The sequence below is a fragment of the Oryzias latipes genome, chromosome 20 (genome assembly GCF_002234675.1).
Source record: "Oryzias latipes chromosome 20, ASM223467v1".
NCBI classification, from domain to species: domain Eukaryota; kingdom Metazoa; phylum Chordata; class Actinopteri; order Beloniformes; family Adrianichthyidae; genus Oryzias; species Oryzias latipes.
The window spans coordinates 2905688-2933581 of record NC_019878.2 but is presented as its reverse complement, the minus strand read 5'-3'; the positions used below and the strand labels follow the sequence as shown (position 1 = coordinate 2933581).

The following is a 27894-nucleotide window of genomic DNA, read 5'->3' as shown; positions in this document are numbered from 1 at the left end:
TAGATGACCCAACTCCCAATGGTAAAGTGCCTAGGATAGCACAAGGGTTACAATGAAAAAGGATTCCTTCAAAATGCTTTTTCCTTTTCTACGTCAACACAGCTTATTCTGTCATATAATTAAAATGATAAAGAGAATGGTATTTGACATTTCATTTTCAAAAAGTTCTCTGGTAAATGTGTAGCAAAATTCATTTAGAAATGTCTAATTTGACAATTAAAATGGATTAATAGAAATGCTTTTTCATTTTCAAAATGTAGCTGCATCAAATGACTCAAAATTAAAAACCCAATACTTCAAAATGCTTTTTCATTTTCTACTTAAAAACCGTTTATTCTGTGTCATAATTAAAACAAAATGCAAAGAGGGGATTGCATTTTCATTTTCAGATCCACCCTGCGAAGAGTGTCGCGTATCTTAATTCGATTTAGCATTTCCAGCGGGGAGGCGGGGCGATGACGTCAGTGCTATCTCCGTCTGTCCGGGTGCTAAGAGACACATAGGAGCAGTGTAGCTTTGTGTTAGCGGCAGAGAAGAGGGCTTTGTAGTGGTTGTGAACTTCTGATGATTGTACACAGCTTCTCAGGACTACGTAGCAGCATTTCCACCTTCTCCCCCTAACAAACTTTTGACCAGCAGCTGCCTTCGCATAGCGGAGCGCGAATCTCCACGACCCGAAGCTCCCGATCGCCGAAGGCAGAAATGCTGCTACGATCTGAGAAACCATCATTTGGCTTTTACAACCACTGACTACTGAACAGAAACAACTCTGTCGCAAACACACTTTGACAACTTTCTCACAGGAACAGACACCAAAACATTTAGTTTTTCTTCTTGACATTTGACCTATTTATTGGGTTGAATAAATCTGACAAAATATTTTGGTACTAATTGAATTAATTCATTAAAGTTGGAGATATACTGTATATAAACTAAAACTAAAACACCCCTCTCACCCTTCTGCGGGTGTTTTCTCCTCCAAGCTCGGGTCCTTTCCAGAGGCCTAGGAGCTTGAGGGTCCTTCAGCATCTTAGCTGTTCCTAGCACTGCACTTTTCTGGACTGAGAGGTCTGAGGTGTTTTTGTCTAGTGTGCATTGCAGGTATTGTGGTTCCATAAACACTCCAGCACAGAAAGACAACAGAGACCAAAAGTCACAGACAGGCCTACTTGTGACCTCTGCACATATTTTCTGTTTCTGCAGGCAGGAATCAGGCATATTTCTGCAATACAATATACATGCATATATAGAATCCATTAAATGCAAAATCAAAAGAGCCTAAAAAACTATAGTGGAACCCCTGTTCACCTCCACAACAGTGAGGAGGGCTGAAGAATGCAGAACATCCTTTGACGCCTCCTGATGAAGAAGCTGACCCATGGCAGGTGAGGAAGGCCCGCCACAAAGCAGCGGTCAAATACAATCTTTCTGTTGATGTGACGGCTCTGGTAGAGAAATGCTTCCTCCTCTGGAGGGGGACTGATTGTAGTTGAATATATAATATATATATGTGTTATATATATATATATATATATATATATATATATAAAACACAGGACCAGAGGGTGGACGTGGGAGATTGGAGAGCAGTGCAGGACAGGGGGGAGCTTTTAAAATTAGAAGGAATGGCCCAGATTTCATATGTGGACGATGAAATTCCATTTGTGGAGGTTTGCACTGGGATTGGATGAGCCATGAGAGACAAATTTCCACTCCCAGTGTCCACAGGCCCCCCCCAGATTTCAGTGAGACAAATCAAAAGGAGAAACACCTTGAGACACCTCCTAAGGAGCAAGTAGAACAATGCAAGGACAAATGGGTCAAACACACGGGGATTCATTCCAACCAAGCGTGGGTCCATCAGGTGTCATCAGAAAAGCAGTAGAAGTGATCACTAAAGCTTTGCATTATAATCCTGATTTGATGGGGCAAATAGGACAGTTTGGGAGGAAACACATCACATGACCATAGTGATCAAACCATGGAAGGAGTTCCAGCGTTACAAGTACAACTTGTGAAACTCCAGTTGGGCAAGGCCAGAAAGTAGGCGGCGGCTCCACAAATGGTCCAGCAGCCAGAACTACAAGAACAAGCTCCTCAGTAGTGATGGAAATACCAGCTCTTTTGGATCGGCTCACTAAAAAGAACTGGATCTTTTGGCTCCCAAATGGCTCTTTAGGTTGTTTTATTGCTATAATTAATTATTATCAACAGCTACACAAAAGTATGCACAAAATGAATAACTAATGTAAACAAATGGATGACAATATCATTTAATATAATATAATATAGTATTTTATACTAGTAAATACTTAGTATAAAAAGTATTTACTATTGTTCCTCCCAGATATAATGTTCAAAATGAATGATAATACCATCACAAAATACAATAGATAGATTTAGATGGAATTCTTTTCCTGCAGACTCTACACTCATCCTTTGTATCATCAATTAAAGTGAAATGCTTCCAGATGTTGCTTTATTTCCAGTGTCCAATGTCATTTCCTCTATCTCAGCTCTCTCTCTCTCTGTCTCCCTCATTTTTGGTTCATGTGCTGCTGTTGGTGTAACAAAGCCCCCCCCCTGACCATGGACCATGTTACAACTAAATGCAAAAGAATCTTCAGAATTCATGAATTTTGTCGTTGTGTCGGTTCTGCTGATGAAACACAGATGAAGCATCAGTTTCACAATGTTGTTTCTGCTTGTTGTTCCTGATTGTTCCTTGTTGTTCCGTACTCTGTTTGTGTGGAATTCTGAGATCTTGGTGCTGAAAAACATGAAACATGAGAAATTAAAGATCATGAAGTTTAACTGAAACAGGAACCGAAACATTTCTTCATTTCCATCAAAACATGAATCCATCCATCCATCAATCCGTCCGTACATCAATCCATCAATCCATCTTCTGAACCCGCTGTATCTCTTCAAGGGTCACAGGGTTGCTGGAGTCAAACCAGCTGCTGTTGGGTAATGGCAGAGGACACCCTGAACACATCACCACAACCGCACTCACATGTTAACAACACTCACAAGCCACACACACACAGACATACACACCCACACACACAGAGACACAGACACACACACAAACACACACACACACACACAATGTTCCTTGACAGTGGAATAAAAACCAGAGTGTCTGTAGAAGACCCACACATGCATGAGGAGAACATCCAAAATCCACCCAGAAACAAACAGCAGGGATTTGAACCAGAACCCTCTCACTGTGACGCCAGAATGCTACATCTGTGCTATTTGATTCAATATCTCCTCTTTTTTCCAAAAGTGAATCAGTTTGTTTGATTAGAAACCATCTTAGATCCAAACAACAACCATGTGTGATAAAAAGTGAGATTCTCTTCTATTCTGATCTTTTAGAATCATTATCTATTCTGTTCAGAAACTTCTGCACATTTTCTGCTCACTGTCTCTTTTTCACATTGATTCCAAACTAGAAAGAAACTTGTAAGCTGGATGAAACCTGAACCAGAAGTTGTTCAGTGGTTTGTGTTTCCAGTTTGGATGAAAAGATTTTCAGAAAATCAATGTTTAGTTTTTCAATGGAAGACTTGAGTCCAAATATTCCTGATGGTCCAACATTTTCTCCTGGATCAAACACAAGCTGGGATTCTGCTCTGCTTTGACAATTTCAACACATCCATCCATCTTTCTTTCTGTCTTTTTATGCAGTTTTGCAGCTCAGCTCCATTTCAGTCCTTTTTCATCTTCTGGAGACTCTGGAGCCTCAAAGTCAGAGCAGCTGAAACTCAAAGACTGTTGAGGAAAAATGAAGCTGAACTGCAGTCATGAAGCTGATGGGAGTGTTTGTTGAAAGCAGGCCCACAGACCTGCAGCTGACCTCTGTCACCTAAAGGTCATCTGCTAGATCTGCATTTCTGATTCTGCTGTCTGAGCAAAAACTGAACACAAACCAGTGAGTAAGGCAGCAAACAGACACACTTACAGGATTATCTCTGTGTTTGAGGCCACTGATGAAACTTCAGCAGCTTTTCTCTGAGCTGTAACAGAGAAGAGGACACACACACCAGTGTTTAACACAAAGACGTGCACAGACACGTGCACTAACACACATGGATGTAAATTCTCAGCTGGGATGTTCATCTCTGAGCTCATTTCTAAATGTCAGACAGACTCTGCACACAATAAAGAAAACTAATCATCTTCTTGTTGCTCTTCATCAACTGACCTTCATGTCTTCCTCACACAGAGCAGTCCTAAATGTACAAACTCTCACCTCCTCAACTTTATTTTGAAAATAACTGATCTACAACAACTTCCTCCACAACTAAACAACAGCAGGATTTGAGGAACTTTACCGTTTCTTCTTCTTCTTCTGCAGAAAAACACCAGAGCGATTACAACAGCAGAGATCCCAATAACTGTTAACACTATGATGATGCGTACATGAGGATTGTCTGAAACAGAAAACAGTTATCTGGTTCAAAAAGGAGATTTTTTTTCTTTAAAACATGAAAGAACATTTAGAGGAAAGTTGACAGAAAATCTTCTGCAGCTAAACGTTGCCGTCTTTGGTAACTTCTTACTCAGCATCATGTTTTCATGAGAACTCAATCTAAATGTTGCTGCAAGTTTCAAAGTAAAACACAATCACAAAGACGGGACGAGTTCTGACAGACTTCATGTTGATCACGTTTGGATGTCTGGAACATGGGAGCAATTTCTCTGATCTCTGACAGAAAAACTAGTTTCTCACTTGATTCCTCAGCTGGACTCAGAGAGACTTGAGTGATGTTGGTCTCCTCATCCTTGCTGACTTCACATGTGTATGTTCCCTCATGATCTGCAGATAAGTGCTGCAGTGTGAGTCTGCCTGACTCTGAGACATCCTTCACATGCTGCTTCCACTCCTCTGACACTCTCTGCTCCTCATCCTCTTTCTTGGTCACAATCATCTGATTCTGATTGAAGCTCCAAACCAGACTGAAGCCTTTGAGGGAGGAGTCTGAGGCAGAGCAGGAGATGGTTGCTTCTCCAGAGATGATCTTCACTGAAGCTGGACAATAGAAACACAGAAACAGTTCATCATGAAATAAAACATCCAGTCCAAATGTCTGACAGCCTGAAGCAAAGACACTGAGATGTTTGCACACAGCCTCCTGCCTCCATATTGACATGAATGACACTTTGAAAGACTTGAAAGAAATCATTTCAGAGCTGAATCCTCCATAGTCTGCTGGATCCTGGAGGATCCTGTAGGTCTGCATGCAGAAACAGTCCCACAGTGACAAAGAACATCAAGGTCTTTGATTCTGAAAGTTCTGCCATGATCAGACAGAGATGTCTCCAGATGAACTGGAACACTCACGTCCTCTCCTCCATGAAGCTCTCCTCTGGTTTGATGGAGTGCTGATGGTGCAGATGTAGTCCAGGTCATCTTCACCGTCTGAAAGAGTCAGAGAGCTGCTGATGTTGTAAAGAAGTTCTTCAGTCTTCTGGACTCTGGTTGTGTTCTGGAAGGTTCTGCTGGATGGAGGACTGATGGACCAGCTGAGATCAGGTTGAGGATAGATCCCATCTGAGCTGCAGATGATCTGGTTTTCCGCCTGGTTCATGTTGATCTTCTGAGGTGGAGCTGCAACAAGTGGAAAAAGTAGAATTTCAGCTTCCAGCAGTGTAGAATCAGTGTGTGTGTGGAAAAGTCAATCCTCTCTTCCTGCTGCTAGAATTCCAGCTTTAAGCAGGTTCAGGATGAACTGATCCTCAGCAGGTGTGTCCTCCTCTAATCCACACTCTCACTAATCTGCAGCTCTGCTTGAAATCTTTCTTCATTTCCTTCAACATTGGAGCTGAACCTCCTTCAATTCTGCAGAATCTCTCACTTGTTGTTCATTTCTTTTGGGACATTTTCAGCCTTAATGACAGATTTCTCTGATAGATTTCCAGCTGTAAAGTCAACAAATGTCTGCATTATCCCATTTCCTGTCCTTCCTTCATCTCTTCTGGTTCAGCTTTCAGAGCTTCCACATCTTTCTGTTCTTGCAGTCGTCTCTGCTTCAACAAAGAAAACCTTTTAGTGACTCCAAGATTTGGAGGATTTCAAGAAGCTTTTAGTTTCAGAGACACAGAACATTTGTTCATCAGAGAATGGGACAGATTCAGGAGAATCAGGAACTTTGGATCATGAACTACTGTCTAAACTCTGAATTCAAGTTCATTTCATGACTTACTGTGGAACATTCAGCTTGAAGAATGTCTGATGGACTGAATGGGAGAAACTGAACTAAAACATTTGGACTTTCTCCAGTTTTCTGGGTTTCTCGTACCGTAAACCTTCATGTTGATGTCGAATTCTCCTGTTTCAGTGATGGTGCTGGTCAAACATCGATATGATCCTTCATCCTGAACCTTCACTCCTGTCAGCTGCAGGGAGGCGTTTCCTTTGGAGATCTGATCCTGGAACAGCGACGTTCTTCCTCTAAACCTCTGGTCCTGGTGTCTCAATTGGTCCTTGTTGTCATAGTAGGAGTGAAATCCAGCCTGTGTTGGTGTCAGCTGAACCCAGTAAATCCCAAGATGATCTCCAGGTGGAAACCTGCAGGGTAAAATGCAGCTCTGTCCAAACTGACAGGAGACCTCTGCATCTGTGAACATCAGAGACAGATGTTTCAATGTTGAGCTGCACAGAAACACTTTTTCTCATAGGATGAGATTCAATGAAGGACATTCTTCACTTTTAGTTTTTTTTTACTTTTTCTTTGAGTAAGAGATCTGCCGTAAAAACTTTATTGATTTGTAATAAGGAAAGATTAATGTTTGAACAGCCTATATAATCATACCAGACAATAATTTTGTTGTAAATCTGAAAAAAGGAGGCTCATTTCAATCTTTTCATGGGTTTTGATACTTTTTCAGATAATAAATTTACTGAAGATAAGAACAGCAGCCTCTGTTCATATTTTTTACAGCTTGTTTTCTTGTTATAAAGACTTAATAACTTGTTATCACACGAAAACAAACTTTTTTTAAGACATGAGAATACAATTTTCCTTATTTGGAGATCAATAGAAAGACAAAATTAGTTGTAAATGTGAACCTAAATGACAAACAGGATCATTACTAATGATGTGATGAGCTGATTAGTTAACATAGCAGCAGCAGCAGATGTCTCAGTTGATGTTGACATGAAACCTCTGCTGTCTTCAGTCCAGAATCACTGCAACAGTCTAGCAGAAAGTTCTAGAGGAGTTCAGGATTCCTTCTGCTGAGGTTCTGGATGGAGATGCAGAATTCATCCTCCAGCAGGACCTGGCCCCGCCCAGTAAGGTTTGGAGATGGACATATTATTAGGGCCCGAGCACGTACTGCAAGGACCCTATTGTATCTGTTAGGTTTATGGTGTTGTAAATAAACGCGTATAGGCTAGTATAGGTTCTGCAGTGTTGTATGTTCTGCTATGTGGTTTTGGGATGAATGAAGTGCACGGCTGCGTATGTGAATGTGGAAGCCATGTCTGTGCTGTGAAGCAGCAGCTCTGCTGGAAACCTGACGGTGTCAACACAAGGCGGCATGGGTCTGTTGAAGTAGGAGCACAAACCTCTGGATTAGGATATATTATTAATAAACACATAACTCTTATAGCTTAATAATAAATCTTATACTACATTAGCATTAGGATAGAGTGTTGATAGATACATAAATACTACTGTTGAATAATGGATCCTGTACTATATTGGCATTTTGAGCTTGTCGTGATATGTATGTAGAGTAGATAATATTGAGGGAGAATTTGACAGGGAAACTTAGGATGATGATGTTTGGGGCTCGGTTGGGCTGGAGAGAAGCGTGAGCGTAAAGTTTTTAGAAGGATTAAAATTGGTGGTCTCGGCTGGCAGTGTGATGGCAAAGTGCAGAACATATGATGAGGTGTACTATTACTGGTCTTTAGAAATTCCATTTGGACTTCCACAGCATTCCAGAAAATCTGTTAGATAAAACGTCAATGAGGGTCACGCAACATGAAAATAGAGTAAAAAATAAAAAGACCTGAAAGACACAGACAGAGAGGAAATTCTGCTGGGAAAGGAGGAGCAGCCAATGTCTGAACCAACGGTGACAACTTTTATCCTAAATTGATTGAAAATAAAAAAATAAATAAAAAAGAACTGTCCTCTTTATAAGTCTGATGTTGTTGAGAAATTCTAAATTAGAATAGGAATATTTTGTAATGTTATTTTGTAAAGAGGTGGAGGATTGAGGTTTTGCACAGAGAAGAAGGTGCAGCTGCACGTTCCCGCAGGCGCGCGGACGAAGTGTGTGTGTGAAAAAAAATAAAAATAAAAGGACAAAGAGTACAGACAGAGTAGGAGCTTGGTTTGCATAGCCAGCAGTATGTCAGACTTGTTCCCGGTCCACGTTGGACTCCGGCAGGGCTGCACTTTATCACCGGTTCTGTTCATAGTTTTTATGGACAGAATTTCTAGGCGTAGCCAGGGGCCGGAGGGGATCTGGTTTGGGGACCACAGGATTTCCTCTCTGCTTTTTGCAGATGATGTTGTCCTGTTGGCTTCATCGAGCCAGGACCTCCAGCATGCATTGGGGCGGTTTGCGGCCGAGTGTGAAGCGGCTGGGATGTGGGTCAGCACCGCTAAATCTGAGGCCATGGTTCTTGACCGGAGAAAGGTAGTTTGCCATCTCTCGGTGGGTGGAGTATCCTTACCCCAGGTGGAGGAGTTTAAATATCTGGGGGTCTTGTTCACGAGTGAGGGAAGACCGGAGCGTGAGATTGACAGGCGGATCGGAGCGGAGTCCGTAGTTATGCAAACGCAGCAAGGAGGATCTGACGCATCTGACAGGACAGAGCAGTGAAGTGAAGAAGGGCAATGTCTTCCCTCTGGGGGGGTCAGACAAAACAGGAAGATGAGATGCACTTAGGACAAGGAGCGGTGACAAAGCAGGTTCGCCTGGGAACTGCTTATTGAACAGGATGATGGACCTACAGCACACACATACATAATAAATAAATAAAAATAATGATAAAAAAAAAACAATTTTGGATGGGCGGAAAGTTGCAGTATTAGGGGCTCCTAACTCTTTAATTATACAACGGCTGATGTAATTTCTGAAATCACACTGCATGGAAATGCTGTTAGTTCACGCCCAGCTTTTCCAGACACACAAATAGTTATAATAAGACTTAAAATAAGGAAATAAAATAAAATAAAAATAAGGGAAGAAGATTTTGAGGTTTGAAAAGAATGCTTGCATTTATTCTGTCCCCTGACGGTGCTCTCCAAAATTATAATCAGTGATACTGTTTGGACACACATCCTAGAGATTCAGCCTCTCATCACAGCTGCAGGTCTGCAGCCTTGAGTTTCCCAAAGAGATGCAGTCAGAGCGCTTTGTTTGGAATTTGCTTCAAATGGTGTGGAGGAGTGCATGCCGGTGTCATTCAATAAAAACATAGGATAGGGTGTCTGCGCAGTGTTAACTAAACAACTAATGTTTCTTCAGACTAGGCATTGGTATGATAATATGATTCAAACTAACGAACTCACACTAACAGTGCCAAACTATAACGAATGCACCTGAAAGTGAGAAACAATTGTGGATGAAACGCTTAATGTCAAAAGGAAGACAATAAATTGGAAGAAGTTAATAAACAGTTAATTGAGTTGCAGCTGGCAGAGGCTAGGCAGAAAGCAAATAAATAAATACATAAATAAATAAAAATAAAATTACATATACAAGTAAAATTTCTTAGGCTCACAACTGAGACTCAGGAGTCGCATTTGTCTGGTACATTTCCGCCAGGTCCAACCTGGTTTCCTTTTACAAACTATAACTCACCTATGAACAGTTTTGGTGGTGACAGCTGTCAATCTGGCACTTGCCCCTCAGGATTTAGGGGACAATGACGGGGAGAGGTGGGGTGAGAGGCGGGTGAGAGGTACACTCAGGGAACTGATGGATGCTGGACTGTGTTATTACTGCGAGGAACCCGGCCATTGGACTAGGGTCTGTCCATATGAACTTTGGCAGCCTTATGGATGGCATGGGTCCAGAGGTGGACCACCTAGGGTGGAACCCCAAGAGGGCGTGGACATGGGCCTGTTCACCAAATGACTGCAATGAACTGGCATCCCAGGAGGCATGGAACCTGAGACAACAATGAGAACAATGAGACACAGACTCTGCCATACACCAAGTCCTTGAAGACGATTTTTGGGTTGTGACCTGCTGGTGAAGCTGGGAGCCACCACTCTGTGCAGCCCGGATGGGTTACAAGTCATTCTACCAGATGGAACTATACTCCACTGCCGAGCGGATGAACTAATTCATGACCTTGTTTGTCCAACAGAGGAGCCACAGGCAGACTTGTACTGGGGATTGCTAGATCCAGAAACCACAGCACATGAAGGAATTCTGTCAGCTTTTCTGGTGTGGAAACCTTGGATCTCCAGCCTTGAGCCCTGCACCTCCCCGCCTGACCCCCTCACATTATATTTTTTAAAGATAGAAATGAGAAAATGAGAAAACCCAAGGCCCAACAGAAGGACAGTAATAGCAGATCGCTAGACTAAATATTTATGTAGCCTCTAAGGGGTTGGTAGCAGACGCTCTGCTCACACCCTCTCACAAGGCGTAGTGTACCCCACGTTTCCCTTACATTGCATCCCAAACATAAGATTAAAGAATTAAGCGGAGTGTTAAAACGCGTCTCGGCCCAAACAGATTAGACTCCCACTCAGATGTCCCAAGTATGGTTTTCTCCCCAATAGCAGTAACTTATGGCATCATGGTTGCGGGGAGGACAAAGCCACCCTAGAACACCGTCAGGTACTTTGCCGTCATGGTCATGAACGGACTGACCATCCCCTGGCAGGGCCTTAATTGACTGAAAAGCCACGTCATCTGTGGGTTCAGGGCACCACTGATGAAGGGTCGATAAATTGCCCACTGATTTGCATGCTTTAAATAAAATTTTGAGCGCTTCAACCGTTTCTGATCCTGATCCATATGTAGCCCTGGCCAAACTGGACCACTCACACTGCTGGTTTACATGCATTGACCTCGCTAATGCTTTTTTCGGTCTGCTTCTACACCCTTAGTGTAGACATCTTCTCATTTACGTGTGAAACCCAGTAAATGCGTTACACGCGTTTTCAACAGGGGTTCACACTCTCTCCAGGAATTTTCAATCAGGTGTTAAAGGAGGTGCTTTCTGACTGTCCCCTTTCAGGCAACGTCACTCTCATCCAGAATGTGGATAAAATTCTGACAACAGCTGAAACAGTTGATGCATGTTCAGACGCCACAGGGGTAATTCTTAGCCGTATAGCAGCCACAGGGTGTAAGGTTCGCAAAAATTGTAGGTGTACCCCAGACAAGTAGATTTTTTAGAACATTATTTCCCAGTCCCACAGATCAGCTGTGCTTCTCATCCTAAGCACATGAAGGTCCAAGATGTTGTCATTTTTAGGTCTGCCTGGCTGCAGCAGACATTCCGTCCCCAATTACAAAGGATTGACCCATCCACTCCGCGGCATGGGCAGACAGCAAAATAGGAGGAACCATAAAGCATACCTGCACTGGGCTGCAGAGGCTGAAACTATGTTAATTAACCTAAAATAGACCCTGGCTGCGACCGCTGAGCTGACAACACCAGATTATCATAGACCATTTTTCCTTGATGTTTCTGGAACAGAAGATCTTGCAAACAGTGTTCTGTTCCGGAGAAAAGGGGGAGAAGAAGTAATACTTACTGGTATGTACCTAAGCATTATGTTTGACAACATGGGTAAGAGACATCACGAATGTATTACATTTTGTAGTAGCACATAGTCACGGGACACCCATTACAAATACTGACCACATATGGAGGAGAGGCTAATGTGAACTCTCAGGAATTCACGCTCTCTGAACAACATTTTAGAAGCACCCAATATCACACACAAAGGATCACAGACCACACGACCACAGGAACACCACATGTGTGTGCTGAACAGGTGGAAAAAACAGGAGAAGATCAGGTCAGATTTGCAGTCCACAGGGAGTAAAGAGTTGTACACAGATGGTTGTTATTTAGGGCATGGGCACTCCAGGGAGGGGAGGAGGGGCCTCCAGGAGGAGTGCAGCTGAGCAGCAGGAGGCTTTCCTTGACATTTAGTATTGTTTTTTAATCATATCAATTACTTTTATAAGTAACATAATCTTCATATATTTGGATACTTCATTGCCATGTTGATTTCTAAAAGTTATTTTTTACAAAATAATTTAAGTAATTCATCTTTGTCATGTGCTTTATTGATATTGCAAAGATTCTTAATTCTGTCCGATAAAAGTTTTGAACCGGATATTGATAAATCATGTAATAAAATGGTTACAGTAGAGCAGGGGTGGGATTATATAAGTTCGCTTCCTTCCACTCCCTTTCAAGCAATATTTATTAATATGCCTAATTATCCAAAGTTTGATTAGTTATTGTGTGAATGTATAACTGAGGATTGTACTGTTTTTGTGTATTATTTCTATTTGATTGCTTGAAATAAACCATTTCAAATCAAATATTTTCTATGTTCTTGTTATTATGCATTTAATGGATTCTATTAATGCATGTATATTGTACTGCAGAAATATGCCTGATTCCTGCCCTCAGTAACAGATAATGTGCCGAGGTCACCAGTAGGGCTGTTTTTGACTTGCAGTCTCTGTTTTCTTTCTGTACTGGAGTGTTTATGGAGCCACGTCACCTGCAATGCAGACTAGACAAAAGCATCACTCTAATGACATATTTTGCATGTTTTCATCTTCCCTTACTGAATAAAAATGCCTTTTTGCCTTGAGGACAGAGAGAGCGGACAGCCACAGAGCCTAACAGGTCGTGTTTTTCCACCTCTCCCCTTTTGCAAAAGGTTTGAAAATTCATGTGTGTCTCTTGTGTGTCTTTTCGTTTCCCAACTGCACATTTCATTTTTGGACGTCCTGAACCATCGGAATCTGCGAAGGCCGGACCGAAGGGCCAACAAGACTCAGCCAGAAAAGAAATCAAACAGATTTTCGTTTTACTCACCTCCTCTGGTTAAAATCCAAACATCGACCAGGAAAAACAAAACACTAAAAAGTTTGTCCATCATCAAAGTTTTCATCTGAGAAATAAAAAAAAGAAACTGCATCGTCCCAGAAGTTACATGTCTCCGAACAGTTTCTCATCTAACAAACCTGAACGTCATCATCACAGAGGAAGCTCTCCCTGACTTTAGGGCTGTGTCCGAGTTCCCACCCTAATCCCTAACTACTAAGACCCTACATAAGTGCGGCAGTTTATAGTTCTCTGGATTTTCAAAGCAATTTGGACACTCATGCTCACTACTTTTCTCCTTCAGGTGTTGTTCATGTGGCGTTTGACAAGAAAACAAAGTGGTGCATTACCGCCACCACCTGGTCTAGAGGCGAACTACTTCTATTTAACGCGGATTATGACACCCATTTTCCAAAGTAAAAACCTAATAAATATGAACATTTTACGAAGACTATTTATGAATCTGCTGTGTTCTAAACATGGAAAATGTGGCTGACTAATAAATAGTAAAATTACAAACACATTGGTGTAGATTTAATGTTCAGAAATGAACCGCCAAGTTACTAGTCCATGGCAATGTTTATTTTTATTTTCGCGCCGCTGAACGATTCACGGGCTCGTGCAAGGAGGCATTTTTTTTGTATTTTTCTCTTCTACCTTACTGAAAATGGCTTTGAATATGAATCTGTCTGTGGTCCTGTTGGCAATGATTCACCGTTTTTCGTGAGATCAAACTGAAAAGGAGCAGATATGCATCATCACTGGGCGGCATGATGGAGAAGGAGACTTCTCAGAAGATTTCCTCTGGATGCTATAACCAGACATGAACAACTTGTGAGTTAAACTTAAAGTTTGTTTTTTTAAAAGTTAAACTTAAGCATTTTCTACTAATTGTGACTCCACTGCTTAAATGTGGAATCTTCTTTTGCTGGTTTGAAATCCTTATCAAGATGAATCCGTTTTAGTTTTTTTCCTTTCTTTTTTCAGCTTTAATTGCCTGTTCTACTTTTTGCCACAGTTCTAAAGTAAATATTGTTACTGGATTTAATAGTGGGGTAATGTCCTTTGGTAAATGGTCTTCTCCGAGTCTGAATTTGATATCTTGTTGTACATGTCTCAATCTCTTTCCATCTTGCATAATAATTAGAATCACACCAACAACAAACATTACAAATCTGTGCTGCCAAAAAAAAAAATTTAAATTGGGGAGGGACATACCCCCTTCCTCTTTGGGCAATGCGTGTTTAATAAATTCACTGAGCGCAAATTCTGCAAAATCAGCTTTGCGGTTCTCCCCCGATAAATACGAGCTCATTAAGAAAGCTGTTTTTTTTGCGTGGCACGCGCTTCGTACAGAGCCAGCAGCGCCTTTGAAATGCCATGCTCCCATGCACGATTTACAACAGAGCATGACAGATGATAGTGCTTTCTGGAACTGCGACTATCATTTGTCATGCTCTGTTAAACCGTGCAATGCGAGGAGCATAGCATTTCCAAAACCACTGATGGCTCTGTACGAAGCGCGTGCCACGTAAAAAACTGCTTCCTAAATGAGCTCGTATTTATTGGGTGAGAACTGCAGAGCCGGTAGCAGGAGGAGACACGCAGGGCGGCTTCGATAAACACTCCGGTTGTCCGGAGTGGTCTTCTGCCGGGAACCTGACGTGCCGTGGGACAGAGAGCGACTTTCTGATGACAGAGAGTTTGCGCTCAGTGAATTTAAACATGCATGTGCAGTGACGGATGCATCAGAGGATGTCCGATTGGCCATTCTGCATGTCAATCAAGTCCCGTACTTCTCGGTGAGGATTTTGATTGGCTGGTGAATTTTTTAGAAGTACTTTTTTTTATTTATTTGGGATCCGATTTAGCTCGTGCTGGTTTGCGGCGCCTTCCGTCCGTGGAACCAGGGTTCGACTCCGGACTGCTCCCTGTTCCCTTCTCTACCTCTGTGCCGGTCCCAAGCCCGGTTGCTTTGAGAGGGTTGCATCAGGAAGGGCATCCGGCGTAAAACATTGCCAAGTTTACCATGTGACTCGTTCGCTGTGGCGACCCCTGATGGGAAAAGCCGAAAGGGAAACAACGACTTTTTTTATTTATTTATCTTTGCTGGCCTGTGTTCTACCCTCATGTCCTTGAAGATCGACCGGTCGATCGCGATCGATGTAATGAGCACCCCTGGACTGGTCTAATGAACAAAAGATTTCATAATGAAAGATTTGTCTGCGAGCCACATGTGACCATCAAAAAAGCCATAGGTTCCTGACCCCTGCTTTTGGGTAATGGAGGGCATCTCTGCATTGTACATCCCATCATGCTCCTGACACCCTACAGGGAACCCATGAGGAATGTGGTTGAGGCCCGTTACAACCAGCACCACGCCAGAACACGCTCTGTGGTGGAGAGAGCATTTGGCATGATAAAGATGAAGAGGAGAACAATATTTCTGGGGGCGTTGAAAGTAAAACCAACCTTGGCATTGAAAATTATTTTGCTTGCAGCGCCATCCTGCACAATCTGTCCATCAGCAAAGGGGAATGTTTGGAGCCACAGATGTTGAGCCACAGCAGGACGACACCAGGAACCAGCAGGACGAGCAAAGTGGCATCCATCTGCGAGGACAAATCTCTGGTTTCCTTTCAGCTCCAACTGTGACACACATGAGTCTAGAAGACCATGATTATTGTTAACATGTATAAAATGAAATGATAACATTTATAACGAAATGGTACAGTGGAATGAGAAAGTTTGGGCACCCCTGATAATTTCCAAGATTTGTCTTCATAAATCATTGGTTTTTCGGATCATCAATTTCAGTTAAATATAGCAGAGGAACACAGTGATATTTGAGAAGTGAAATGAAGTGTATTGGATTTAAAGAAACTGTGCAATAAAAGGCAGGTGCGTAAACGTGGGCACCCCAACAGAAATATGCCATCAATATTTAGTAGATCCTCCTTTTGCAGAAATGACAGCCTCTCATCGCTTCCTATAGCTTCCAATAAGGGCCTGGATTCTGGTTGAAGGTATTTTGGAACATTCCTCTTTGCAAAATATCTCCAGTTCAAATCAGTTCAGTCAGATTTGATGACTGCCGAGCATGGACATCCCGATTTAAATCACACCACAGATTTTCAATAATAATCAGGTCTGGGGACTGAGATGATCATTCCAGAACATTGTACTTGTTCCTCTGCATGAATGCCTTTGTAGAATTAGAGCAGTGTTTAGGGTCATTGTCTTGTGTAAGTATCCAGCCCCGGCGCCACTTCAACTTTGTCACTGATTCTTGAACATTGTTTGTAAGAATCTGCTGATACTGACTGGAATACATGCAACCTTCAACTTTGACAAGATTTCCAGTACCTGCACTGACCAAAGGCTTTTGTAAAAGGCAGGCTTTTGTAAAGGGTAACCTCTGGGTCCACACGCTGTGTGAGGGACAAGGTGCTCTGCTGGATTCTTGATCTCAGTTCTCTTTCCTCCTCCGCAAACAAACAGCTCCTCCAAGGCACTTTTTGATTTGAACACTGATTGAGGTGGGTCCATCTCCAAATCCTCTACTTCCCCATCTTCAAATTCCTCTTTATGTTGTTGCTGTGCTGCCGCTGAGATTATGTTGATGAGATGTCAACCGTAATGGCACAAACCATGCCCAGCTCTGTTCGAAACTCCTTTAGAATGTCAGAGATCTCCTCTGCCAGTACTTCACCAGTTTGAGATTGGTAGACTGTCCTGGTGTGAAGGACCTTCTGCTTGAGCCTGCCCTGATTCGTATGATGCACTGTCACAGTGATATAGTGGTCTTGGCTGAGGCTAGTCTACCCATCTGATGTTAAGGGCCAGCTTTGGTACATCCTTGAGCTCAGCAATCAAATTGGCCTTTTCTACCTCATACCAGGACGGAATTGGCGTGTTGCTCAAGTAACTCCTGGAGGGAGGGTTGTATTTAGGATTGAGTGCCTTGCACATATCACTACAGTGAAAGAAAAACATTTAACGCTGAATTATTATTGAATGTTGTGTTTGTGGAATGATGTGTCTAACTTACTTAATTTCATACTACTATATCCTAAACAATAGTACAACTGAATATACTGACTAATATTTACCTGAAGCCATTTGACTCCACTGTTGCAAAGGAGTGTAGACCTTTCACTTTGAACTTGGTCACAGCTTGGTGGCACTTCTTCATACTCTCCTCGTTTATTCTGCCACTAGCTGCTAGTATGAAGGAGTTTCTTTGTGCTTGTTTTGGAACAGCACCAGTGGCAGTAGTAGATGGAGGACTGGGTTGGATCACTGCAGCTTAAATTTCAACAACAATAAAAATTGGGAAACTGTTTAAATTGGTCTTTTTATAGTAAATTTAATAAAACTCAAGCAATCCAGATTTTACAAATAGTATGTAAAAGTATGATTCCTTAGCCCATTTATTCATCAATCAAACCAGCATTATAGCCTAAAAATTGATAAAGATCCTAGATAACAGGGTGAATATAAAGACAGACTTTGGTGGTTGCAAATTGATACTAATAACTGAAGTGCATTTCTGGAAGGAAATAGAAATACCAGCAAAGCAAAAAGCTTGTGATGTCATAAATGCGAAATTTTCACTGATTTATCCTCAATATTTTTTAAAAGTAACAATACATAGCTCAAGTGTCCTTTATCAGATCTACGCGACAAAGTTCTAACGAAATTTTTACATTACATGTTTTAAGCTGAGTTAATCGCAGAAAGTCAGTCAGCGGAATAATTACAAAAAACTAGCAAACAGCAACACAGCACATTGCTTTGCATAGTGTAATAATGAATCGCTTTTAGGCTGCATCTCTTGCTCTGAAAGGTTATTCATCTGAAACTACATTTCCATTAAATTTATGAACATACTCATAGCTTAAAAAAAGCTAATGTTATTAACTTCACGTGTGGGCTGCTAGCATGAAATTGTTACAATACAAACCTGGAATGCACCTGGATGTGCTGGGGCAATCAAACACTGAACATCTTTCAGTTTGGATGTGATGCACCTTTCATCAAATCAAATCAAATCAACCTTTATTTATATAGCACTTTTCAACAACATATGTCACTCAAAGTGCTGTGCATAAAATACAATAAAATTTAAAAACAAGATGACAAGACAAACCGTGCGACAACCCCCCCCCCCCCCCCCCCCCCCCCGCAAAAACACACACACACGCACACATCAATAAATAAATGAATAAATAAATAAAAAAGTGATAAAATGATAGAATGTAGAGACCAGGCTTTATCCTGACGTGGGGAAACGATATTTTGGGGACATGTCCACACCAGCGACCCCCCAACCCAAGTTCATGGAGAACACTACCACAGAACCCCCCAGATCCGATCAAAAGAGTCAGACCCAGGAGATCCCACTGCAGCGTCCCCGCTCACTGAGAAGGGTCAGTCACAGATATGGAGGATCCCTCAGAGGAAAACACTGGAGTGTAATAAAATGTAAAAGGAATAAAATTAAAATATATATAAAACATGGACAAAAAACAAATAATTACATGAACCTTAATAGGCATATGAAATAGTAAGAGCGACTTAAAAATTAATAGGATAAATAAATAAATAAATAAATGTATTTACATACACATATAAAACTAATTAAAAGAAAAATAAATAAATAATTAAAATATTAAAAAAAAAAAATTTAAAATCCTAAAATTCAACTTCTTCCACTTTTGGCTTCTCCCATCAGGGGTCGCCACAGCGAACACGTCGCATGGTAAATTTGGCAATGTTTTACGCTGGATGCCCTTCCTGACACAACCTTCTCAAACTGGGCTTGGAACCAGCAGAGGTAGAGAAGGGAACAGGGAGCAGCCTGGAGTCGAACTCGGGTTTCACGGATGGAAGGCGCCGCAAACCAGCATGAGCTAAACTGGCTCCCACAAAATCCTAAAATTCAACTAAAAGCTAAATTAAAAAGGTAGGTCTTAAGCCTTCCTTTAAAAACATGAACAGTCTCTGCGGCCCTGAGGCTCTCTGGGAGGCTGTTCCACAGGCGAGGTCCGTAAAAACTGAATGAGGCCTCGCCGTATGTTTTTTGTTCTTACTTTTGGAATAACCAAAAGGCCTGTATCAGAGGACCTCAGGGTCCGCGAGGGCTCATACTTTAAAATCATGTCAGATAAATATGAAGGCCCGAGACCATAAAAACATTTGTAAACCAATAAAAGAACTTTAAAATCAATTCTGAATTGCACAGGGAGCCAATGCAGCGATCTTAAAACTGGTGTAATGTGTTCCCGCCCCCTGGTCCTCGTCAACACGCGTGCTGCTGAATTTTGCAGCAGTTGAAGATTTGCTATTCTTGTTCTGGGAAGACCAGAGAGCAGGGCATTACAATAATCTAATCTGCTGGTAATAAAAGCATGCATTAGCACCTCTGTACTGGCAAGAGAGAGAAACGGGCGGACTCTGGCTATATTTTTTAGATGATAAAATCCTGTTTTTGTGATATTTTTAATTTGTGGGATAAAATTCATCTCAGAGTCAAAAATGACACCCAGGTTTCTCACACACTGAGAAGTTTTGCCAGGTGCTTTGACAAATTGCTTGTGTTGCCGCCCCAATAGTTCTAAAAAAACACAGACAACCGCAGCACAAGGATGAGAGAGCCGCATGCGCCGCACGCTGATACAAAATATTTGTCGCACTTGTGGCAACAGGCTGTGACTGCATCTACTTTAATATAGTACAGCCACACTTTGGACCTTTTAGCTCTTTCCGCCATTATATATCTTTGGTAGTGTTCGTGTGTGCGCTTCCTGGTCTTGTGTGTGTGTGCGCGCGTACTGTCTGAACAACAGCCCTGCCCCCCATGAACAAATAGCCAGACAGACATCTCCTCTTCAGCAAGATTAGCTAAATTAATATCATCATTAATTAACGGAAAATTGACTTACCTGGCCAGTTAACCCTTGTGCTATCTTAGATGACCCCCCCTTCCATTGACGTGTTCTCCCTACCATGACAAAGGTGGATAAAGGTGGAAAGATTTCATGTAATCCATGGACACCAGTGAAGATCACAAATCATAGAAGAAAAAGGTTCAGAGCACTGTCTAGTGGGTCTAGTTAAAGTGCCGATAGCACAAGGGTTAAATATGGCAGATAACATTTATATCTTGTGGGACATAAAAAAACTGCGACTTCTCCAGTATCAATAGCAGAGGTCAAATCTTAACGATACTGCGGTCTTGAAGAATGTTGCCCCGGCGCTCGTTAAATACCGGTGCTTGGTACCCGTCCCTACTAACCACAGTTTCCACTGACCCAGAACATCCTGAAATTCTCACCCCTGCAATGCTTCTCATGCAAAAGGTTGGATCAGCTGCAGTCCCATCAGGTCAGTTTGACAAACAAGATCTCTGCAGGGCACAGTGGAGGAGGGTGCAACATAAGGCCAACATCTTCTGAAGAAGATGGCAGAAAGAGTTCTTAAGTGGACTTTAAGAACGACGGAAATGGAAAACATCAAAACCCAATCTAAAAGTTGGAGATGTCGTCCTGGTGAAAGATGGACAAGAGAAACGAAATGATTGGCCACTTGGACTAGTGACTCAGACTTTTCCCAGCAAAGACAACAGGGTCCGAAAGATTAAAGTGAAGGTCATTCGCAATGGTGAAAAGAAACATTATGTGAGACCCATCAGTGAAGTTGTCTTGCTTGTGGCAAACGATGCTTAATAGTTATTTTTTTGTTTGATTAAGAGGTATGACATTTAAAAATGTCAGGGGGGGAGTGTTCTGTCTCCCTCAGTGTTGTATGTTTTTGTTATAAGTTTAATATGGTTTAATTGTTATTTTTTTATTGTTTGGTACAGTAAGATTTACAAGTTCATTGTTAAGTTAAATGTTTATGTCTTATGCTGCCATCTAGTGGCCTCATGCAGTAAGTAAAGTGGGAAGCTTGGCTCAGAAAAGACAGGCAGGCACGTGCTGCGTGTTGGGTAGTGGTACTCATGCGTGAAAAGTTAAGCTCTTTAATGTATACAGAACCCTGTGAGAAGCTATGATCTTTTTCCAAATTAAAAAGTGGCTCAAGAAAAGCGAGTTTGTGGAGTTTTTGAAGCCCTTTGTGTTTAGCTCGCTGCATAAGCTAAATCAACACATTTGGCAGAGGAGTATTAGAATTGGCATCATAGTTGGATAAAGAGAACATTTCAAATTGGCACATCGTTTCATACAGTGTTGTAGAATCTTCTAATAATGTTCTGTTCTGAACTTTAGGAAACTAAAATGTGAATGGATTTGCCATTAATTATTATTTACTAGTTTGTTGTACACATAATTATTTACACTTGGTTATCTTGAAAGAAATACAAGGCATCTGGAAAACTTCCCCTGCACTGCTCAGTATTTATCTCTGTGTTACATTGGTTGAGGTTTTGGTTAAAGGTGTCCTGAATCCATTTTAGGTCTGAGAATCGGATCCAATTGAATTGTTGAACCAAAATTGAAAGAGAATAGAATTGGCAATTACAAATGGAACTGAATTGACGTTTAACTGAATGGTTATACTCTTAGTAGAAGGAGGCTGACTCCTTGAGTTGCCAGGCAAGAGGTCTAGAGGAACGACAGAGGAGGTTTATGGATGCAGTTAATGAAGACATGAAGGTAGCTGGTGTTAAAGTAGAGGATGCAGAAGATGGGGTTAGATGGAAGAAACGGATTCTCTGTGGCGACCCCTGAAGGAAAATACACAAAGGAAAAGTAGATATTTTAGAAATCAAAACATAAATGGAAAAGAAATACCAATATGAAAATGAAACATGTTTTAAAACAAAGGTAATTTCCAGAAATCTAAATGAAATGCTAAAAAAAATGAAACTCATTAAGAAACCAGAATAGGTTCGATTGTGTTGGATTTCTAAAATCTTAGGTTTTTTTATTTTTTTTTTTTATTGTTGTTGAGGTCTTTCATTTGTTTTTGCTTAAAGTGATGAATTGATGTGATTCACACTTCAAGGCCACGGTACTTAACCACCTTTAATGACTAGGATCTGGGGTTTATTTGGCTGTGGTCTGTGCTTATCACGCATGCAAGACATCATCAGCCGAGAACCAAACAAGGGCTCTAGAAACCACATGAGATCATATCTAGCATCCTGCATCCAAAACAGGACACATGCTTCCTCGAAACAGTCTACATGCTAAATGAGGTTATTACTTTGTGTCAGACCTGCAAAAGCCTAAAAAAGATAACATATTTCCTTCCTCCGCAACTTCATTTAGCATCATACACTTTATGTAATGCATTCTTCTGAAATACCTATTTTTCCCTTTTACGTAATTTTTTTCTTTCATTTTGACTAGCCATAGTCAAAGTATCATTTTTACAATACATATTGTTTGCAAAAAGATTTCTCGAAAATTGCTGCCAATATCTATTTTCAAATGTACAAAGAACAAATATATTACAAAACTCAAACTGTTTTGGGATTAGCCCACTGTAGCTCAAGTGTTTACATTGTTTTGACTACCGTAACTCTGAAACCATTTATGCCATTAATGTAATCACAGCAGATTATGAAATGGAGGAAAGCAGCCCTGCATTGATAGGTGACATTGCAGCAGTGAGGAGCTTATGCAAACAAAAATCAGCTGATTCTGATGAAAAGAAAAGCGTCTTAGTGTCATTGTGCAAATGAATAGTGTTGCATAACAGCGCAAAGGGGATATAAAAACGTCCCTTTCTTTCCCTTCGGAATCAGCTGATTTACATTAATTAAGTAAATGTATATATTTATATATAATTAGTATAATGAATCATGAACTTATTATATATAATTACTCCCTATTGGACTAATTTAGCACCCAGATCCGGCCATTTTTCAAAATAAAATAATTTTCAAAACAGACTATAAAAGGAGTAAAGTATGGAATATTTTTTCAGCGGACAAGCCTTCCATTCATTTTCTTAACCAGCTATATCCCTTTTATGGTTTCTGGAGCCATTCAGGTACAAAGTCAGGTACACCCTAGACCAGGGGTTGCCGATCAGTGTGCGGCGCTGGCGGCTCTCTCATCCTTGTGCTGCGGCTGTCTGTGGTCACACAGTTTGTCAAATCTTATTTTATATCTGTGCAGGATCTGTGTTCCTAATGATGTGAATAATCATCTTTACCCTTATTAATATGGTAAAAATACGTAGAAATTTATGCTGTGGAATTTATTTCAATACCTAAAAAAACAGGTTACATGCGGTTTTGTGTGATGTGAGAACCATATAAGTGCACAAACCAGAACAAACATTTTTGGCCTTTAGGAAGATTTAGGGGAACATGTTTTGATGTTTGACAGTAATTTTTCGTGCGCCACGATTTGTAACTTTAACTGCAGAAGACCACTTCAGAACAGGGGTCACTCACTAGTGGACCGCACATGCTGGGACCCATACCTGTACCCGGATCTGAACATTACGCAAAACTAATACGATGGGTGTCTCTATTTTAAATGATGCAGCCCTTTTTGTCGTTGCAACCAACACATGATCTGTATCACTCCCAACTCGTCATTTATGGAAGTATTTTCGCATCACTTTTTGATGTTTTGGGTGTCCCCAACTTGCTGTTTTTCAACGTGCTGCCTGTTCCAGGGGTCCTCCCGCTTGGTACCAGGCCGCAGACAGGAAAAATATGCAATGTGCTAACTTAGATTCTTTCCCCTTTTTAATTTTTGATTTTGGAATACTACCGGATTCTGTTCACCCTATCCGCTTGTCTTGCAGCGCTGCATGGCATAAAGTGGCAGCTCGCTCAGAGCGCTGGCTAAGTTAAAAGCCCAAAGCAAAAGGTTAACAAAAGCCAAACTAAAAAAAGTGTTTGCAAAGTTTCTTTGGGCAGAAAAGAGCCAGTGAGGGAACCAAAGAAGAGCCTTCAACTAAAGAAACATAAAGCTGCTGTTTACAGACAAAACCGGGAGTCTAGTCGCTCTGTATAATATGCAGTGACTGACCCTTGAATGTTTCACATAATATCACAATAATAAAGATGCAGATACAATGGATTCATGTTTATAAAAGTACCAGTGGTTTTGTCGTTTCATTTTGCTATATATATCTGTCACACGTTAAATATTGGAGTAATACTGAAGTAAGCATTCTGTTGTTGGCGTCTACAAGGACATTATGGGAAAATCTTCATCACAAAGTCTGTGTTTAAACCAGCCGTAAATATTTGACAGAGAATGCAGATTCAATCAAATCAAATATTTGTTAAAATGTCCATTCTTCCGGGGAGGTGTTTGATTTGTGGAAGAAGCTAATGAGCTAATGAATGCTAGTGGATCCTCCTTTCATCTAGTTTTCTTGGTGATTTTTTGTCCTGGTTGTGTTCCTGTTGTGTGTGATTGTGGCGCACAGTTCCATCTGTTGTATGTTATCTGACAAATACTGTCAAAAAGTTTTAAATTGTATTGAATTAATTTGAATTGAGAGTTAATTATTAATTAAAGCTACAAGTAGCATTTAGCGGGCCCGAGCACGTGCGACCGCCTGGCACGAGCGACCGCCCCGTGAGCAACGCCCTGCTCGAGCCATTCTCGTCGTTTTTTCTTGTCCATTCTGGAGCTCCAAGCTATTGTTAATACGACAGCAGCCTGGGGGGGGGGGGGGGGGGGGGGGGCTGTAATCTGTTGCCTTAAGGGACAAAGACTTTTGCATATAGCATGAAAAAAATTCAAGCAATGATGATAATTGCTATCACTGTCCCTAAGGATGAGAACAATAGAAATCATTCAATTTCCACTACAATGTCTAGATGAGTGTCAGCTATGTCTGATAACTTGGCCAATTAGCTGGACCGGGATCTTGCAAAGTGCAGGTGGTTAACGTCCAGTGTGATGAGTCTGTGGACGGCAACAGTACAGCATAGCTTTTGGTTTCCACAAGAGAAGAACTCCTGACACATCTGCCCTAACAGACAACTACAAGAGGAGTTGAAATGTATAACACGGTGAAGGAGTTTTTGTGCAGAAAAAGGTACAATTAGAAAAGCTGGTAGCAGTGACTGCAGATGGGACTCCTGCTATGATCAATAGACAAACAGGTTTCATCACTCACTGTAAAGCTGACCCAGACTTTCCAAAATGTCTGCATTACTGCTGCGTCATTCACCAGCAGGCCTTATGTGCAGAAGTGATTGGCTCTGGACATATAATGACTCTTATTCTGAAAATCGTAAACAACCTCAGCTGCAAAGCAAAACAGCACAGGATTTTTAAGGTGCTATTGGAGGAGATGTCTGTTGAATATGGTGAATATGAACATTGTGAATCTGAACTTGCATTCTTGACTGACATTACTGGAAAACTAAACCACTTGATCTGCGAGCTGCAAGACAATGGCAAAACTATTTTTTTTTGACCAGCCTGCCTGAGCCAGTGTTTTTCTTGTGGGGATCTTTTCTGCCAGGGCTTGTCAGCTTGGTCAGTGGATGTTGCTGCAGTTGTCTACCTTGCTGGGACAGCTGGAGTTAAACACAGCAGCTCACGGCTCTGAAGTGGACCCCGTTGCTGTCCCAGTCTGGATGGGCACTGTGGCGATGTTCCAATGGCCAGGCTGGCTCCTGGTATAAAGAGATTCCCAAATACCATTTCCTAACCGCAGAGCCAAGGATGTGTTTACATGTTTAGGTCAAAAATGTGATGGACAGCTTCATGTTGTCTAAACATGCCACCCTGTTATTAATCCAGTTGATATGGTTCTCCATCTGTGTCTAGGTGATAGAAAAGCATTTTTTTTTATATTTAGAGCTCTAAGCAAACAAACAGTTGTCTATATAAAAGAGCTTTTACAATTGTGCACTTTTAGCAGGTCTCTGAGTTCATGTGACCAATGTATGGTGGATTTTCACAGACCTTGTTTAAAACTGAAGGTGAGAGAGACTTAGAGAAATGGCTTCATTGTTCTGGAGTTCTTTGTTTCATCCACAGAAGTGTAGAATTGGTGATTGATTTTGAAAAGCTGCTGAAAAAAGTATCTTTTTCAAATTGCAATTTCTAACTTGGGTTTTACATTTTGTGTTCCATTTTTTGTGCTTTAATTGGGAAGCATTTGTTATTTGTTTGGTGTTTTTAAGGTTCTGCAAATATACACATCATTTTTTAGAGACATTTGTTATCAGTTGTGTTTGTTGATTTGTAGTTTAATTTCATTGGATGTATAGATGTCGTGTGGGGGGGAGGCTCGAGAGCAGGTAGGACCCAGGCGCAGAGACGGGAGGCAAACGGGTTCAGGGCAAGTGGGTTTATTTAACTAACAAAAAGCGCTGCAGAGCAGGATGACAAAACTAAAAACAAAAACTTACTGTGGCATGGCAAGGGACATGGACGCCAGACAAGAAGACGTGATCAACATGAGCAGAAGTTAATGGACCAGCACAGGAGGAAGGCAGAGACAAGACTTATATACAGACAGGGCAGACAAGACACAGGTGAACACGATTAGGGCAGATGGGGACCAAAGGAAGTAAAACTCAAGAAACATGACAAGACAGGAAACCTTTCAAAATAAAACAGGAAACAGAACCAAACAAGACAGAACAAGAACTAAAGCGAAAAAAAAGACAACAAACTGAAACCATGACAATAGAAAGGAAAAGAAGTTCAAACATTGATTATAAAAAAGGATATAAGAGATAAAAAAAAAAAGAAAAAGGAAAAGAAAAAAGATAAAATATTGATTTAATTGCATTTTGAATGAATAAAAAACAATGATTAATAGAATCAGAATCAGAATCAGGAATCAGAAAAAGTTTTATTGCCAGGTTCAGTAGAGCGCACTTTACAAAACGAGGAATTTGACTTGGTGTATAGTGCAATTAAGAATAAGTTAAAAATTAAGTTAACAACAACAACACACTATATACAGTAGAGTAAGGTGAATTAAAGTGGGAGCACAGATGGGCTGGGATGGTGGGGCCTGTAAGTGGCACCGACAGTCCTTTGGTGGGCGGGGGGGGGAGGGGGGTCACCTGGGGGAGTTGGGGTTCTGTTCAGCAGGCTGGCTGCAGTGGGGAAGAAGCTGTTCTTGTGGCGCGAGGTCCTGGTCCTGATGGACCGGAGCCTCTTGCCAGAAGGGAGGGGCCGAAAGAGATTATGTCCTGGATGAGAGGGGTTGGCTACAATCCTGGCTGCCCGCCTCCAGGTCCTGGAGATGTGCAGCTCCTGGAGAGACGGGAGGTGGCAGCCGATCACCTTCTCTGCTGAGTGGATGACGCGTTGCAGCTTGGCCTTGTCTCTGGCCGTGGCCGCAGCGAACCAGACTGTGATGGAGGACGTGAGGGTGGATTCGATGATGGCGGTGTAAAAGTCTACCAGCATCTTTTCAGGGAGGTGAAACTTCTTCAGCTGCCTCAGGAAGTACATCCTCTGCTGGACCTTCTTAGTGATGGAGCTGATGTTCTGCTCCCACTTGAGGTCCTGGCTGATGATGGTTCCCAGGAAGCAGAAGGACTCCACAGAGGTCACCGGGGAGTCACAGAGGATGACAGGGGGGAGGGGGGCTGGGGCCTTCCTCAAGTCCACTGTCATCTCCACTGTCTTCAGAGCATTAAGCTCCAGGTTGTTAGCGCTGCACTATGACACCAGCCTGGCTATTTAACTCCTGTAGGCCGACTCATCTCCGTCAGAGATGAGGCCGATGAGTGTGGTGTCGTCAGCAAACTTCAGGAGTTTGACAGACAGGTGACCAGCTGTGCAGCTGTTTGTGTACAGGGAGAGTAACAGGGGTGAAAGGACACAGCCCTGGGGGGATCCGGTGCTTGTGGTCCGAGTATCTGA

At 41.7% G+C, this 27894-nt stretch overlaps 1 protein-coding gene across 1 annotated transcript in view; it reads right to left on the bottom strand.

Annotated features, from left to right (window-relative positions):
- Positions 1 to 834: 834 nt before the first annotated feature.
- LOC105353610 (hemicentin-1-like) overlaps positions 835 to 27894 on the bottom strand; it is a 703897-nt gene continuing 676837 nt past the window's right edge. The window contains exons 11-16 of the mRNA XM_023950035.1: positions 6312 to 6629; positions 5354 to 5620; positions 4742 to 5041; positions 4344 to 4442; positions 3971 to 4025; positions 835 to 2770 (exon numbers count right to left, since the gene is read on the bottom strand). Coding sequence (XP_023805803.1) covers positions 2452 to 2770; positions 3971 to 4025; positions 4344 to 4442; positions 4742 to 5041; positions 5354 to 5620; positions 6312 to 6629 — 1358 coding nt within the window. The 3' untranslated portion in view covers positions 835 to 2451. The remainder of the gene's footprint in view (positions 2771 to 3970; positions 4026 to 4343; positions 4443 to 4741; positions 5042 to 5353; positions 5621 to 6311; positions 6630 to 27894) is intronic.